The sequence below is a fragment of the Rhinoraja longicauda genome, chromosome 20 (genome assembly GCF_053455715.1).
Source record: "Rhinoraja longicauda isolate Sanriku21f chromosome 20, sRhiLon1.1, whole genome shotgun sequence".
Lineage (NCBI taxonomy): Eukaryota > Metazoa > Chordata > Chondrichthyes > Rajiformes > Arhynchobatidae > Rhinoraja > Rhinoraja longicauda.
Window position 1 is genome coordinate 13,455,359 of NC_135972.1, and position 15,398 is coordinate 13,470,756.

Consider the following 15,398-nt stretch of genomic DNA (forward strand, 5'->3'; position numbering starts at 1 on the left):
TCATTTCCACCTCCCCCCTCTATCTCTCTCCTTTCCTCCATCCCACTCTTCTTTCTTCCCTTCTCTCCTTCCTTCCTTTCCTCCCCTCCCCTCCCTCATTTCCCCTCTCTCTCTCTCCTTTCATCCTCCCCACTCTTCTTTCTTCCCTTTTCTCTCCTTCTTATCTTTCCTCCCTCCCCACTCTTCTTTCCTCCCTTCACTCTTTCCTCCCTCCCTCCCTCATTTCCCCTCCCACCCACAGCCTGACGCCACAGGATGTTTGGACTGTGCTTGGAAAGAGGGAGGAGTGAATGTGCCTGTGTCGCAGGCAGGCAGACAGACAAACAAGAGCAGAGGATTCCCCTCCTTCCCAATCCCAAATAAAATGTGAGGGCTGGCTTGAAAAGAAGTGTTTACAGCCTCTGTATCAAACCCCGGCTGTACCTTGTCACCTCTTCTGCACCAGCGTTGATGTACAGGGATCTCCACTAAACAAAAACACACACACGCAGTGCATAGGTGACAGTGTAACATAAAGGCAGGAAATTGTGGATTGCAGAGCTTGGTGGCTGATTCAGTCATTCATGCGTGCAAAATATTGATTTGTTATGTTCAACGATAGGTGCGACCACGACCGAGAATGACGCTACTGAATGTTTAGACACTAAGAATGCACGAATAGTTTTTACACAGTTTTTCTGTATATATTTTTTTTATTCTGAGTTACGTCTATTTTTGAAATTAAAAATGTTTTCCCGGAGGTTTTTTTTTCTTTCCAGAAACCATTGGCAATGGCTGCTTGGCGATATGAAAATATACCGTGCATTTTTAGTGGGGGAAATGTAAAAGATTCGAAGTGTTTACATTTCGAGGAGTAAATTTTAAAGGAAATGCTCGGGAAATAATTGCTGTTATAAAATTCATCGTGTCGTGATGCACGGAGTCCATGTTTGAAGAATAATCATAGTTGCAAAGCAGGAATCAACAAACTGTACACACCAAGAGTCCATAAACAGAAACGTTAACTCCTGGACTGTCTGTTTTAGCGCCGATTTGGAGGAATAGTTTTGGCTACATGTGTCAGAATAGTTTCATAAGAACTTATATAACCAGCTGAGGTGATACAACTCAATTCAAAACAATCCATCGAGCAGTCGTGAGCTACTATCTACCTCATTATAGACCCTCAGACTATCTTTAATCGAACATTACTTGACTTTATCTTGCACTAAACATTTCACGTTATTCCCATTCTCATGTGTCTGTGGGCTGTGGATGGCTCGATTGTAATCATGTATTGCCTTTCCGCTGACTGGTCAGCACGCAACAAAATCTTTTCACTGTACCTCGGTACACGTGACAATAAACTAAACTAACGCTAAATCCCCCAGTTTCACAGCTTGTTTGAAGGCATGAATTCAGTTCTGAAATTGAGTGTTAAGAGTCAAAAGTGTTTAATTGTCTGACGAAGGGTCTCGACCCGAAACGTCACCTATTCCTTCTCTCCAGAGATGCTGTCTGATCCATTGAGTTACTCCAGCACTTTGTGTCTATCTTCGGTTGTTAATTGTCACATGTACTGAAAGGGATAATGAAATCCTCACTTCCAGCAGTGTAACAGTTCGGTAAACACAGTACTCAATAAATAACATCAGGAAAAAAATGCAATAAATACAAAACACAATATTTGTGCAATATAAGAAGATAACTGCAGATGCTGGTACAAATCGAAGGTTTTTATTCACAAAATGCTGGAGTAACTCAGCAGGTCAGGCAGCATCTCGGGAGAGAAGGAATGGGTGACGTTTCGGGTCGAGACCCTTCTTCAGACTGATGTCAGAGGGGCGGGACAAAGGAAGGATATAGGTGGAGACAGGAAGAAAGAGGGAGATCTGGGAAGGAGGAGGGGAAGAGAGGGACAGAGGAACTATCTAAAGTTGGAGAAGTCAATGTTCATACCACCGGGCTGCAAACTGCCCAGGCGAAATATGAGGTGCTGTTCCTCCAATTTCCGGTGGGCCTCACTATGGCACTGGAGGAGGCCCATGACAGAAAGGTCAGACTGGGAATGGGAGGGGGAGTTGAAATGCTCGGCCACCGGGAGATCAGTTTGATTAATGCGGACCGAGCGCAGGTGTTCAGCGAAGCGATCGCCGAGCCTGCGCTTGGTTTCACCGATGTAAATAAGTTGACATCTAGAGCAGCGGATGTAATAGATGAGGTTGGAGGAGGTGCAGGTGAATCTTTGTCTCACCTGGAAAGACTGTTTGGGTCCTTGGATGGAGTTAAGGGGGGAGGTAAAGGGACAGGTGTTGCATCTCGTGCGGTTGCAGGGGAAAGTGCCCGGGATTGGGGTGGTTTGGGTAGGAAGGGACGAGTGGACCAGGGAGTTATGGAGGGAACGTTGTAGGTGACGGAAATGTTGGTGGATGATTCGTTGGATCCGCTGGCTGGTGGGGTGGAAGGTGAGAACGAGGGGGATTCTGTCCTTGTTGCGAGTGGGGGGAGGGGGAGCAAGAGCGGAGCTGCGGGATGTAGAAGAGACCCTAGTGAGAGCCTCATCTATAATGGAGGAGGGGAAGCCCCATTTCCTGAAGAACGAGGACATCTCTGAAGCCCTAGTGTGAAACACCTCATCTCGGGCGCAGATGCGGCATAGACGGAGCAATTGGGAATAGGGGATAGACTTTTTGCAGGGGACCGGGTGGGAAGAAGTGTAGTCCAGGTAGCTGTGCGAGTCGGTGGGTTTATAGTAAATGTCCGTCACTAGTATGTCTTCTGTGATGGAGATGGTGAGGTCCAGAAACAGGAGGGATTGGCTCCTTCTCACTTCTCCAAGAGGAGGATTGGCATCAGAGCCAATAGGGAAAGTACTGTTAGCTGAGACATGGCAGTACTGGGGGAGAATATTGAAGGTCAGCTACAGAAATGGCCGGAGAAATGGCAGATGGAGTTTAATCGGAACAAGTGTGAGGTGGTGCACTTTGGGAGGTCGAATGTAAGGGGAAAGTAAAATCAAACGTCAAGAGTGTTTCATTGTCATATGCCTCGAAACGGAACAATGAAACTCTTACTTGCAGTAGCACAACAGACATTCAAACATAGTACTCTGTAAAAAACGTTCAGTGTGTATATATATATATACACACACAAACACACATATGTGTATATATATATATATATATATATATATATGTTCAGTATGTCTATAATGCGTATATACTGGGCGGTGAAAGGTCCACGGCCTATTCCAGGCCCCGCCATATACAGTATATACGCATTATAGATAGACACACTGAACCTTTTGTGTATGTTTTTATACACATATGTATACCTGGACGTTACAGTTTTCAGGCTCCTATATCTTGCCAATGGCAGGAGTACAATAAGTGGCCAGGGTGATGTGGGTCTCTCATTACAAGGATCTCCTGTGGCGTTCTGTGCTGCATCTTGGTGGGAGCCAGCGCTGCCGTCGCAGCTGCGGCTTGCCTGCAGTCCGTCTGTCTTTTGTGTTTTTTGTTGTTTTTGTATGAATTTGTATGAATTGTAGTTTTAATATGGTGTAGGGTTTGTATGTTATGTAGGGGGGAGGGGGTGGGGAGGGAACGGGAACTGTAAAAAATTCTCTCTCCCGAACGGAGACGTGACCTTTGTTTCTGTGTCATGTCTCCGTTCCCGCTGCGGCCTACCACCGGCCATGCACCTGGGACCACCTGGGGCTCTGGTTCGCAAAGCCCACGGCCCGGACTCACCACCTGCGGCGCTGGCTGCCTGCGGATGCTGCAGGAGCGGCTGCGACTCGTCTCCGGAGGCTCCGGCGCGGGCCGCGTGGACGTGGGAAGCCCGCAGGCCCCTGGGTGGGGGCCGACATCGGGAGCTCCGGCAGCGGCAGAGGCAGCGTGTTCGCCCGCCCCGAATCGCGGGGCTTGGGTCGACCCGCCGCGGACCTTTCACCGTCCGGCGGGGCCTGGAATAGGCCGTGAACTTTTCACCGCCCAGCGGGCGCTCCAATGTCGGGAGCCCCGACCGCCCCGACGTGGCAACTCCAACAGCCTGACCACGGGAGAAGACGGCAGGGGAAGAGAAAAGACATTGTGGCCTTCCATCACAGTGAGGAGGGACTGGAGGAGACTCACTGTGATGGATGTTTCTTTTGTTTGGTGTTAGTGTATGATTGTATGTGTTATTGCATTTTTATTGATTATTCTTATTGGTCTTAGTGTTTCAACTGCGGGTAATGTTTCATTTCACTACACATTTATGTGTATGTGACAAATAAACGACTATTGACTATTGATACTGGCTGGAGTTTTGAGGCAGCGACTCTTGTTGGTATCTTTAATGGTGGGGAGGTCAGTACCCGTGTTGGAATGGGCAGTGTTCACCACTTTTTCGTTCCTGGGCCTTCGAGTTGCCAAACCAGGCTGTGATGCAACCAGTCGACGTGCTGTGCATCCACTGTTCACCTGTAGAAGTTCAAGAGAGTATTCATTGACATACCGAAAATCTTCTCCGGACGTGGAGGTGTTGATGGGCTTTCTTTGTGATTGCATCAATGTGCTGGGTCCAGGACAGATCTTCAGGTGGGTGTCTGGAACGTGCTGCCAGGGGTGCTGGTGTAGGTAGATACTTGAGTGGCATTCAAGAGTCTTTTAGATAGCCACACAGGTATGCAAGGAACGGAGGGATGTGGATCACGGTCAGGCAGAGAAGATTAATTCAGCTTGGAATCATGTTCGGCACTGACTTTGTGGGCCGAAGGGTCTGTTCCTGTGCTGTACTGTTCTATGTTCAATAAAGCCAATTAACCTACAAACCTGTACGTCTATGGAATGTGGGAGGAATCCGGAGCTCCCGGACAAAATACCTACGCAGGTCACAGGGAGAACGTACAAACTCAGTAGTAGTCAGGATCAAACCCAGGTCTCTGGCGCTGTAGGGCAGCAACACCGCCTTTTGTGTCCTTTTAAAGTTTCTTGCGCCCTCTCTTGGTCTAGTCCTATCTCAAAACTTACTAATTGTTTTTCTGGTGCTAATTTCCTGTTCTTACACTTTCTTTTCCAAACTTGCTTCATGTTCTCCACCCTTACCCCACCCTCTCCACCCTGTTCCATCTCCCCACCGCACGTTTCTGACCCAACGGTACTTGGACTTTATAGCACCTGCAAACTCAACAGTAGCATCCTCCTCGAGGCTATCAGGTGCTCAGAATTTACCATCTGCACTCTTCTCCCAAGCACTTCACATGTCCTCCAACCTCCCCAGCGTTTGCCCACTGTCCCTACCACTCTATATATCGCTCATTAGCCCTCAGCACCTCCGAGCACCTCATTGCATTTCAAAACATTGCAGCTCAATAAAACTTGGTTAAGCTGCATTTTGAGTATTATGTGCAGTTCTGGTCACCCCATTACAGGAAGGATGTGGAGGCTTTGGAGAGGGTGGATAAGGGGGAGTGGAGGAGGATGAGGGGGTGATCTTCTAGAGGTGTATGTGAACATGAAGGGAATGTACAGAGTGGATGCACAGAGTCTTTATACCCAGAGTAGGGGAACCAAGTACCATAGGTTTAAGGTGAGAGGAGAAAGATTTAATAGGAATCTGAGGGGCAACTTTTTCACGCAGTGGGTATTGGGTGTATGGAATGAGCTGCCAGAGGAGGTAGTTGAGGCAGAAACCATAACGACATTTAAAAGACATTTGGAGAGGTACATGGATGAAAACAGTATAGAGGGATATGGGACGAAAGCAGGCAGGTGGAACTAGTGTAGAGAGGGCACCTTGGTCGGCGTGGGCAAGCTGTCCGAAGGGCCTGTTTCCGTGCTGTATGACTATGATTCTAAGTCATGATGCAGCTCTATAGGATTTTGGTTATGTTGCAATTGGAGTAGTGCGTGCAGTTCTGGTGGCCCCATTACAAAAATCTGTGGAGGCTTTGGAGAGGGTGCAGTGAAGGTTTGCCAGGATGCTACCTGGATTAGTAGTTTTCAACTACAAGGAGAACTTGGATAGACTTTGTGCGATCGTTTCGCTGAACACCTTTGTTCAGTCTGCCTGGGCCTACCTGATCTCCCGATTGCCAAACAGTTTAATTCCCCTTCCCATTCCCACACTGACCTTTGTGTCCTGGGCCTCCTCCGTTGTAAGAGTGAAGCCAAGCGCAATTTGGAGGAACAGCGCCTCATATTTTACTTGGGCAGCCGACAACCCAGTGGTATAGAAACATAGAAAATAGGTGCAGGAGTAGGCCATTCGGCCCTTCGAGCCTGCACCGCCATTCAATATGATCATGGCTGATCATCCAGCTCAGTAACCTGTACCTGCCTTCTCTCCATACCCCCTGATCCCTTTAGCCACAAGGGCCACATCTAACTCCCTCTTAAATACAGCCAATGAACTGGCCTCAACTACCTTCTGTGGCAGAGAATTCCACAGACTCACCACTCTCTGTGTGAAGAAATGTTTTCTCATCTCGGTCCTATGAATAATGATTTCTCTAACTTCAAGTAACCCTTGCATCCCCTCTCTCTCTGACCCTCCCCCAGCCAAGTCGTGGTATTAGTTCCAAAGTCGTTTTATTGGTTCATTGTCTATAACTCGTTTTCACCTAGCCCACAGCTAACAATGGACTGTTTCCTTTATCATCATTACTTTTTTTTGCATCTTTCATTCATTTCTTCTGTATCTCTCTCTATCATCGCCTTTCCACTAACTCTCAGTCTGAAGAAGGTTCTCGACCCTGAAACGTCACATGTTCCTTTTCTCCAGAGATGCTGTCTGACCCGCTGAGTTACTCCAGCTTTTTGTGTCTATCTCCGTTTTAAACCAGCATCTGCAGTTCCTTCCCACACAATACCTTTTTGCCGATTGTTTCTATGAGTTCCCTCAGCACCTGCCGTAGACATGGGCTGGCAGCTGTGACCCAGAGAAAACAGCCACATCAGGCCATGATAGAGCAGAAAACTCATGTTAAATGTGGGGTGAGCCAATGTGGCTGAAATCCAACTTAGTTTAAATTAACCAACCTTCTTACCACAGATAGACACAAAAAGCTGGAGTAACTCAGCGGGACAGGCAGCATCTCTGGAGAGAAGGAATGGATGACGTTTCGGGTCGAGACCCTTCTTAAACCAGCATCAACCTTCTTACCATTCACTGGAGTTTAGAAGGATGAGAGGGGATCTTATAGACTTATAAAATCATAAAAGGACAAGCTAGGTGCAGGAAAAATGTTCCCAATGTTGGGGAAGACCAGAACCAGGGGACACAGTCTAAGAATAAAGGGGAGGCCATTTAAAACTGAGGTGGGAAGAAACGTTTTCACCCAGAGAGTTGTGAATTTGTGGAATTCTCTGCCACAGAGGGCAGTGGAAGCCAATTCACTTTAAAAGAGTGAATTTAATTTAAAAGAGAGTTAGATAGAGCTCTAGGGGCTAGTGAAATCAAGGGATATGGGGTGAAGGCAGGCACAGGTTACTGATTGTGGATGATCAGCCATGATCACAATGAATGGCGGTGCTGGCTCGAAGGGCCGAATGGCCTCCTCCTGCACCTATTTTCTATGTTTCTATGGTCAAGTTCCCTTCTTTGCTGAATGTTTGTCCCTTCACCTTCATAGATGGTGCCTCAGTTTCCAGGATGACTTGCTTCCCACTCCACTTCTGTCAGCTCCCTCAAACAACAGGCAAATCTCCTTAAATATTTTTTTCTTTCTCGGAGTTTGGATTTGTTTTCTCCGGTGACCAGAAGCTGTGGTTGTGGGAAAATGTTGTGTGGGACACGTTGAATCACACTGATCCAGCCACTGTGATGGCAGGACAAGCTCAGTGGATGTACTATGGATAGACACCAAAAGCTGGAGTAACTCAGCGGGACAGGCAGCATCTCTGGAGAGAAGGAATGGGTGACGTTTCGGGTCGAGACCCTTCTTCAGACTGTCTTCATGATAATGAAATATATTTATATTTCAGTCTGAAGAAGGGTCTCGACCTGAAACGTCACCCATTCCTTCTCTCCCGAGATGCTGCCTGACCTGCTGAGTTACTCCAGCATTTTGTGAATAAATCTACTAGTACTATGGACGTGTCTTTGGTTGGACTACGAACTTCAGGTTTATTTTGCACTAGCATTGTGATTAGTTGTTGGATTTTTCATTTATTATATTTATTTGTGTGTATTGCATTTACCGGTGTTATGCTGCTGTATGTAAAAATGTCTTTGTTTTTTTTGTTGTTGGTTCATATGACAATTAAAACTCTTGACTAAACGTGATCCCCTTTGCCTTTTTTTTGGATAGAATGTAAAGCAAACGCAAGCACCAATTTATAATCCAACAAACACATGATGAGTTAGCTTCCTTATCTTTTATTACCAATGTATTAGTTATCGGACACATATACAAAGTCAGCAATTCACATTTTCTACTGATAACATTTATCAGATTTTTAAATAATAATAATAATAATGCATTATTTTACAGAAATATCAGGTGTTGGGCAGGTGTAGTTGGCTGGAAGCTACAGTAGGGGCACGTAAGCTGCATGTACGATCGTGAAATTCGGTCCTCACCTGGGGGCAGGGGGAACATTGGAAAACCCACGTTGCTGACAAACAGAATCAGATCTAAAAGGTAACAAGGAGGAGATTGAACAGCTCTGGAGAAAAAAGTTACCGGTGATCTTTAAAATTACAATGTGGTTGTGATAATGATAGGTAACGTGATTTGTGAAGCAGTCTGAAAGTACAATTTGCAAATATATAAAGTAACTTTTAATAAATAACAGGACAAAAATGTTACTCAAAGAGCGGACAGAATGTGGAGGTCAGAACCATGTGCAATAATGAAGGAAAATGGCTTGTACGCACTACAGGAAGGCTGAAAGTCTTCATGATAGAGTAAGACGCACTGACATGGTGAAGTAAACCAGGATGTGAGGAGACTGGTGGGGAACGCAAACCCTGCTACCATCCCATTGAGGCAAACTGCTCATTCAATGCTGGAACATTGCTATAAATAAAACAAAAAGGATACCTAATGATTCCCAAGTTAATAACTGGTCAGCAACCTCGCATAGCACTAGCTGAGGTAACACAACGAGAAACTATCTGCCAAGCCCAGGCCCTGCCCTTTGCAGGTGAAGTCTCACCACCCATCCGTCGCTAGATTCAATGCTCTTCTCCTGCGTGCTGTCAAGGCAAGGCTAACGAGGGAACACCGCTGTCCTGGGTTGCAATAAAATGCCGGTTCAGCTGCCCTCTCACACAATTTGCAGGATTCTCATAGACACACACATCCAAAGAAATAAACTGCAACTTCAGATGTTCTTGTTCATCTTGATCATGTTCCCCTTCATCTTGCCCTTCAACAATCGTACTTTGCATTCTGTCCTGACCTTCTGACTCACCGTGTGGGGAATGGCTTCCCCCGAGAGCAAAGGTTTTCTCAGCCAGGTTGGTGACTACTTGCCACACAGGGGCCTGGTAAGTCCTTGGTGATATGACCATGGTTAGTGTCACAGGCCAAGCTGGGCCTGTCCACGTGTATACACACACACAGATGAGTGGCACGGTGGCGCAGCGGTAGACTAGCTGGTTCACAGCACTTGCAGCGCAAAGACAGGGTTCGATCTCGATTACGGTTACTGTCTGTATGGAGTTTGTACGTTCTCCCCGTGACCGTGTGGGTTTTCTCCGAGATCTTCGGTTTCCTCCCACAATCCGCAGAAGTACAGGTTTGTAGGTTAATGGGCTTGGTTATAAATGTTAAATTATCCTTAGTGTGTGCAGGATAGTGTTAATGTGCGGGGATCATGGTCGGAGCGGACTCGGTGGGCCGAAGGGCCTGTTTCCACGTTGTATCTCTAAACTAAACTAAGTATACTGTACACACCTATACACTCCTATGTGTAAGAAAATAACTGCAGATGCTGGTACAAATCGAAGGTATTTATTCACAAAATGCTGGAGTAACTCAGCAGGTCAGGCAGCATCTCAGGAGAGAAGGAATGGGTGACGTTTCGGGTCGAGACCCTTCTACACTCATATTGTCACCTGTAAGAAGGTCTAGCTGATTTCTCTGCCTCAGTCCACTAGCAATAGAGGGAAGGCAGAGTCCAGCTGCAGCTGGTCGCTGAAGCCAGGCTCAGTGAACATCACATCCCACGGACTCTGATACACAGAGTTGAACTGAATGGTGGACGCATCACTGAACACTGGCCCAGAATTTGTTTGGTTCTGTTTCCTTATCTGTTTAGAGATACAGCACGGAAACAGGCCCTTCGGCCCACCAAGTACGTGCCGTCCAGCGATTCCCACACATTAACATTATCGTAGACACACTAGGGACAATTTACAATGTTACCAAGCCAATTAACCTACAAACCTGCATGTCTTTGGAGTGTGGGAGGAAACCGGAGCACCCAGAGAAAACACATGCTGGTCATGGGAAGAACGTACAAACTCTGTACAGACAGCATCTGTAGAGAGGATGGAACCGTGGTCTCTGGCGCTGCAAGGCAGCAAGTTTACCGCTGCACCACCGTGCTGCCCCTGCTAAGCAGGTTTCTGCTAAACATCTTATCTATTGATTATACCGTTTTCAGATATTCTGATAAAGTGCCTTAAATTCTTTTCGATTGCCATTAACATGCCAGCGTCCGTGGTTAGTGGCAACACTCAGTCTTTGAACGTGGGACTGAAGCTCTGTAACGGTGGGGCACCATGACCAAAGGTCAATGTGAGGAAGTGCATGCCCACACATTGCCACTGCTCCCAAAAGCTGCAGCTTCAGCCATTTTCTAGCTGGGTTGCCAACTCTAATTTCACCTCCCTCCTCTCTCCACACTTGCCCAGCCACGGTATTCCTGCAGATTAAGTTAAAATAAACTGAGAAAAATATGTTGACTTTTTCCATACTTAGTTATTCTTTCTCTAGGAGTCACTTACAGCAGTATCCAGGCAAGTCAATTCCTGGCCAGTCATGACTGACCTGATGGGGTTGACAATAAGGCAAGGCCGATATTTGACAAACCATCATAGGCCACTAAGCCAGATTCCTGTAGATCACATTTGGAGTTTGGGAAGGCCAATGGGGGATAGGTTACTTCAGTGCATAACCTTACTAAAGATGAATAATTGAGGCATTTTCAAAGGCCAGGTCTGTACTCCTATTCCTGGAAGTGTGGGCAGGTAGGCTTGGAGCTACTGGTATCCTCTGATACGGTGGACCGGATCACCACCAGATCTTAACTTCGTCCAAAAACAAGAGTACTAGATGAAATGAGTATCGGTCTTCAATGGAAGGCTGATTGGTTTGGGCTCTATGGTTGCCATCCTGAGTTCCTCCTCAACGCAGGCATGTACCGAGTGACACAAAGTGTTCGTTGAGGTAGTTGAGGCAGGGTACTATCGCGACGTTTAAGAAACAATTAGACAGGTACATGGATAGGACAGGTTTAGAAGGATATGGACCAAATGCAGGCAGGTGGGACTAGAGTAGATGGGACATGTTGGCCGGTGTGGGCAAGTTGGGCAGACGAGGCCTGTTTCCACGCTGTAAGACTCTGAGACTGTGACTAAGTGCTGGAGTAGCTCGGCGGGTCAGGCAGTATCTCTGGAGAACATGGATAGGTGATGTTTCGGGTTGAGACTCTTCTTCAGACTGGTTTCCAGAGATGCTGCCCGACCTGCTGGAGTTACTCCAACACTTTGTGCCCTTTTGTGTATTAATCAGCATCTGCAGTTCTTTGCTTCTACGTGTACAGAGTGTGCAGGCTCGTCTGTTCAAAGCTGAATCGTGGGATTTCAGCCGACAGGATATTCTCGGGACAGTGGGAGTAAGGGGCTGCACTCCTTAATAACCTTGTGATCAAAACCACAGGAACAACAAAAAAAGAGGCCTTTATCATCAAATTCAACTGGAATTCCTCACGGCACTGAGATCCCTTGCCTTTAGTGTTCAGTTATCTCTCCAAAGGCAATGACTGAAATGCGGGCGGGAAATACGCACCCTCTGGAACCATGAGGCACATTAACATTAGAGTTCAGGGCACTTGATAGTCATTAAAGTGCTCTGTTTGCAACATTAACGGCTTTTTTTCCCTCCAGTGCCAGCCTTTTCTGTGTAATGATCCAGGTAGAGCTCTTGATAAATACAGATCTTTTAAAGAACGGGATTACCGATTCTCCTCCCCACCCACTCTTCACCCTGGCTATTTTATGTTCTGCCCATTGACTTATTTCAACCAGTCAGTCTGAGTTAGCCGATGGGGCCAGGTTAATTTCAGGGCATGGTTGATATACGAGTGTCAGGGGTTATGGGCAGAAGGCAGGAGAATGTGGTTAGGAGGGAAAGATAGATCAGCCATGATTGAATGGTGGAGTAGATTTGATGGGCCGAATGGCCTAATTCTGCTCCTAACACTTATGAATGTATACCCTTACTACGGAGTATTGCTGGGCAGTTCGACCAAAGGAGGTGGCAGGAGGGAGGGACAATCTCTGATTCTCCCTCACAGGGTGGGCAGGGAGACAGGGGAACGAAGGCTCCATTTCAAGAACACACACTTTCCTCCCTACCCACCTATCATCGATTTGAAACAGCACCAAGTTTCAGTCAAGAAAAAATCAAAATATGAATGAGTATTTTGTTTTGGTTGGGTTTTGACCAAAGATACTAGAGGAGCAGGATGAACCACTCCATTGAAATCGCCTATACTGAAGTGTAGTACGCAAAGGAGCGTAACGTCCGCCATTTTAGTAAGCAAAACCCGCCGTTCGCTCTGCCTCTCGCAGTGTAATCAGTGTTTTGGGGGAACAGTATGTGTGATGATACCATAAAAATGCAGAATATATCTCATCTATCAATTCACTGAATTTTGTTATTTTTCTTTAAAAATGTTTCTGCAAGTTTCTGCCTATTATAATGGCGCCGTGACATGCTACGGTTTTTAGGGTCGAGTGGTCTATCTTGCTCGTCTAGTACCTTTGGCTTTGACAGCAAGCAAGGCTGAGATCATGCAGCAAGTAGCACCGAGTGGAGCCACTTCGACCCTTAGACACCTCTCCTCAAAACACTGGGCTCCTCCAAACTTGCAGTCTCCCTGCGGTGCTGAAGGGGACAGACGTCAGCAGTGAATTAACCAGCGGTCTTACAGATATCTTTTTAAGCTGTGGCAGAGGATTAGTAGTGAGCAAACGAGAGAGGAACGACTGAGAGGAGCAGCAGCAGCCATCAGGGCAATGCAACTAACGTTTTTTGAATCGGGGGACACATGAGAGACACGATCAAAACAGAGGGAAGTGTGAAATTCATACTCTCAACGCTCTCCACAGCCCCCGATGGGATTCAGAGGTTTTCTTCAGTTTACCCGCAAAATAAAAAGGAACAGAATATTTACACAGACGGGGTACAAATAAAGGGAGGCAATCTCCCCATGGAATATTCTAAATCAACTACGTTTAAAACCAGTAGGTTCTGGTGAACAGCTGACAGTGTAATCACTTCTTGGTAAAGGTACAATTTATTTACACACATCCAACAGGCAAAAATACTCTTCATTATCTATTTGACTTCTGTATAACGCAATCAATACTATTTTCTTCTGCCAGGGTCGGCTGGCGTGACCTCTAGGCAGAGGATAGACAGAAAATGCAGGAGTAACTCAGCGGGTCAGGCAGCACCTCTGGAGAAAAGGAATAGGTGAAGACCCTTCTTCAGATCCTTCCACAGCCTGAGGAAGGGGCTCGACCTGAAGCGTCACCTATTCCTTTTCTCCGGAGATGCTGCCTGACCTGCTGAGTTACTCCAGCCATTTGTGTCTATCTTCGGTGTAAACCAGCATCAGCAGTTCCTTCCTACACAATGACCTTTCGGCAGTCGTTTTGTTGTCCACCTCCATTCAGTGTCTCATGGTCGGTCGTCCTGGCGTGGCGGACTGGAGACCCCTCTCCACACAACATGTCGGGCGTGGTGGGGAAGGGTCCTTGCCTTTGGGAAAGCCAACGCTACACGTCGATGCCCTTGACCAGCGAGGTCTCCAGCGTGATGTTGAAGTCGTGCAGCGTCTGCAGGACGCGGATCAGCGTGTTGACCGTGGCGCGGTCGCGGAGCAGAGCGCCATCCTCGTACATCCTGGAGGTGACCGGGCACTCTGCCAGCAGCGGGATCCACCGGTGGAGCAGATGATCCCTGCGTTGGAGAGAGGGAGGAATGAGCAAAGGGCCGTGTCTCAACCAACATCACTGCACAGCTCCCATCATTGTCTTTCTGTCCTGGGCCTCTTCCATTGTCAGAGTGAGGCCCAGTGCAAACTGGAGGAACAACACCTCATATTTCGCTTCCGCAGCTTACACCCCAGCAGTCTCAATATTGACTTCTCTAACTTCAAGTAACCCTTGCCTTCCCTCTCTCTCTGTCCCTCCCACCTTCCCAATTCTCCAACTAGTCTGACTTTGTTTACATTTTATCTGTTTGTTTTGTTGTTACCTTCTCCCATCTAACAATGATCTATTCCACATGTTCATTGATCTCCACACCCTTTGTCTCATTTTCACACCTTACACTTCCTTATCTCTGTATCTCCCTCTCTCCTGACTCACTCTGAAGAAGGGTCTTAACCCGAAACATCACCCATTCCTTCTATCCAGAGGTGCTGCCTGTCCCACTGAGTTACTCCAGCATTTTGTGTCCATCCCCTTATTAACTCCTGCTGTTCCACACGCTGGTCGAACTGCACATCTACTTGTTTGCCTGCTGTTGGCAGCCACTCTGATCCTGACTACGGGTGCTGTCTGTACGGAGTTTGTACGTTCTCCTTGAGACCGCGTGGGCTTTCCCCCCGTGCTCCGGTTTCATCCCACATTCCAAAGACGTACAGGTTTGTAGGTTAATTCACTTCGGTAAAAATAAAATTGTAAATTGTTCCTAGTGCTACTGTAACGGGGTGATCGCTTGTCAGCGTGGACTCAGTGGGCCGAAGGGCCTGTTTCCATGCTGTATCTCTAAAGTCTAAAGTTATCCAAGCCCATTGTTTTGAAATTCCTTCTCTGAACCTCTCCTCCATCCCCTCTCTCCATCCTCCTTCAGTCATTCATAGAGCCCAGTGCTTTGATCAGCATTGGATCTTGTCCCAATGTCTCCTCCTTTGCTTTGGTGCCAATTGTAGTCAAATGATTGTTCCTGAGAGATTAGCCTGACTGTATGCCCATGTTAAAGGTACAGCAGAACGTTGGATGCTGTGGTAGCGTGGGCACTCCCGCTTTTCAAATTTAGTTCAGTTTCGAATATTCCATGGGGAGATTGCCTCCCTTTATTTGTACCCCGTTAGTTAATTTAGAGACAGCATTGAAACAGGCCCTTCGGCCCACCAAGTCTGCTCTGACCAGTAATCAACCGAGCCCCTAGTTCTATCCTGCACACG

General features: G+C 47.0%; 1 protein-coding gene across 1 annotated transcript in view; it reads right to left on the reverse strand.

Moving 5' to 3' along the window:
* Positions 1–8,336: 8,336 nt before the first annotated feature.
* Positions 8,337–15,398, reverse strand: part of LOC144603757 (DENN domain-containing protein 5B-like) — a 125,359-nt gene continuing 118,297 nt past the window's right edge. Inside the window, exon 23 of the mRNA XM_078417463.1 lies at positions 8,337–14,167. Coding sequence (XP_078273589.1) covers positions 13,984–14,167 — 184 coding nt within the window. The 3' untranslated portion in view covers positions 8,337–13,983. The remainder of the gene's footprint in view (positions 14,168–15,398) is intronic.